This window comes from Salvelinus sp. IW2-2015, unplaced genomic scaffold, assembly GCF_002910315.2.
Source record: "Salvelinus sp. IW2-2015 unplaced genomic scaffold, ASM291031v2 Un_scaffold12218, whole genome shotgun sequence".
Classification (NCBI taxonomy): domain Eukaryota; kingdom Metazoa; phylum Chordata; class Actinopteri; order Salmoniformes; family Salmonidae; genus Salvelinus; species Salvelinus sp. IW2-2015.
In genome coordinates this window covers 1-2461 of record NW_019953474.1, presented here as the reverse complement: position 1 = coordinate 2461, position 2461 = coordinate 1, and the positions used below count along the sequence as shown (strand labels likewise).

At 47.2% G+C, this 2461-nt stretch overlaps 1 protein-coding gene across 1 annotated transcript; it reads right to left on the bottom strand.

Moving 5' to 3' along the window:
* Positions 1-612: 612 nt before the first annotated feature.
* On the bottom strand, positions 613-2389 carry LOC112080144 (elongation factor 1-delta; the record flags this gene model as incomplete). The annotated part of the gene is made up of 2 exons (XM_024145909.2): positions 613-873; positions 2290-2389. Coding segments are annotated over 2 exons (361 nt in total), but the record flags the coding sequence as incomplete, so codon positions are not given.
* Between the last annotated feature and the right edge of the window lie 72 nt (positions 2390-2461).

Below are 2461 nucleotides of genomic sequence, written 5' to 3'. Positions count from 1 at the left end.
GGGAGAGGAAGGAGGAGAGAGAGGAAGAGAGGAGGGAGGAGAAAGCATTAGATACCTCCGCCTTTCAACTCGTTTACAACTACTGACATACCAGGACTTGACATCCAGCAGGATAGAGAGACAGGACATCCTAACAGAGGGACAACTACAGGCTTGACATCCAGCAGGATAGAGAAGACATGACAGAACAAGACACGTACAGGCTTGACATCCAGCAGATAGAGAACAGGACATGAACAGAGGACAACGTACAGGCTTGACATCCAGCAGATAGAAGACAGAGGACAGGGACATGAACAGATGGACAACGCTACAGGCTTGACATCCAGCAGGATAGAAGGACAGAACAGGACATGGACAGAGGACAACTACAGCTTGACATCCAGCAGGATAGAAGCACAGAGGACAGGGACATGGAACAGAGCGACACTACAGCTTACATCCAGCAGGATAGAAGGACAGAGGACAGGGACATGAACAGAGGGACAACTACAGGCTTGACATCCAGCAGATAGAAGACAGAGACAGGGGACATGAACAGAGACAACGTACAGCTTGACATCCAGCAGGATAAAAGACAGAGGACAGGGACATGAACAGAGGGACAACTACAACGTACAGGCTTGACATCCAGCAGGATAGAAGGACAGAGGACAGGGGACATGGAACAGAGGGACAACGTACAGGCTTGACATCCAGCAGGATAGAGGACTTGGCGATGAGCGCTGGTTTCTTGGACTTCTTGGCAGCGTAGGCAGCGATTCTCTCCTCCTTCAGCCTCTCTACCTCTTCATCCTCCTCCTCATCACTCCCAAAGAGGTCCATATCATCATCATCCTCCTCCTCTACCTTCACAGACTGAACAGTCACCGCCTGAGAGGAGACAGGAGAAATAAGCATCTACAACATATCGTTCATAGTACACTGATCTAACATGCAACAATTTCAGAGATTTTACTGAGTTCCAGTTCATAAGGAAATTAGTTAGTTTAAATAAATGCATCAGGCCCTAATCTATGGATTTACATGACTGGATGCAGGTCATGGAAGAACTGGGACATGTTCAGCTTCTAGGAATTGTGTACAGATCCTTGTAACATGGAGCCGTGCATTATCATGCTGAAACATGAGGTGATGGAGGCGGATGAATGGCACAACGATGGGCCACAGGATCTCATCACGGTATCTCTGTGTATTCAAATTGCCATCGATAAAATGTAATTGTGTTTGTTGTTCTTAGTTTATGCCTGCCCATACCATAACCCCACCGCCACCATGGGGCACTCTGTTCACATCGTTGATCAGCCAACGGCTCACCCACACAACACCATACACACTGTCTGCCATCTGCCCGGTACAGTTGAAACCGGGATTCATCCAACCTACCAGTGGCCATCCAAGGTGAGCATTTTCCCCACTGAAGTCAGTTACGACGCCGAACTGCCGTCAGGTCAAGACCCTGGTGAGGATGACGAGCACACAGATGAGCTTCTCTGAGACGGTTTCTGACCGTTTTTGTCACCAAATTCTTCAGTTGTGCAAACCCACAGTTTCATCAGCTGTCCAGGTGGCTGGTCTCAGATGCTCCCGCAGGTGAAGAACCCGGATGTGGAGGTCCTGGACTGGCGTGGTTACACGTGGTCTGTGGTTGTGAGGCCGGTTGGACATACTGCCAAATTCTCTAAAARGATGTTGAGGCGGCTTATGGTAGAGAAATTCTGGCAACTGCTCTGGTTGACATTCCTGCAGTCAGCAGGCAAATTGCACGCTCCCTCAACTTGACACATCTGTGGCTTTGTGTTGTCTGACAAAACTGTACATTTTTAGAATGGCCTTTTATTGTCCACAACACAAGGTGCACCTGTGTAATGATCATGCTGTTGATTCAGCTTTTTCATATGCCACAACCGTCAGGTGGATGGATTATCTTGGTGAAGGACAAATGCTCACTAACAGGGACGTAAACAAATTTGTGCGAAATAATCTTTTTGTGCGTTTGGAACATTTCTGGGATCTTTTATTTCAGCTCCTGAAACAGAAACCAACTCGTATGTTTGTTCAGTTATAAAGCCGAAATATCGTTCATAGATCACRCCATTCTTGGTACAGAAAAATCCAAATGTACACCTTCAATCTTCAACCAAATGTTTGCTCCAGTCCGCACAGAGTTCCGCGTCCACAACAGCCAATGTAGATGCGACGAGGTGGACGTTCACGTCAAAATAAATTGAATCATTTCGCTTGAACGGACCAACAGACAGTCGAGTGTTAAATTAAACTTCTCTAAACCCACCTTGCACAGGGAACAGCTGGGCTTCTCTCCAGAACCTGGACTCTGTTCTCCAGCTTGAACAAGGCTGTTCTCAGATCCTCCACCACTACACACACACACACACAACATTATCGTCATTGTTTCTGTGTCTGTGAACTGGGTCAATAAAGACCTATTCCACATCAATCA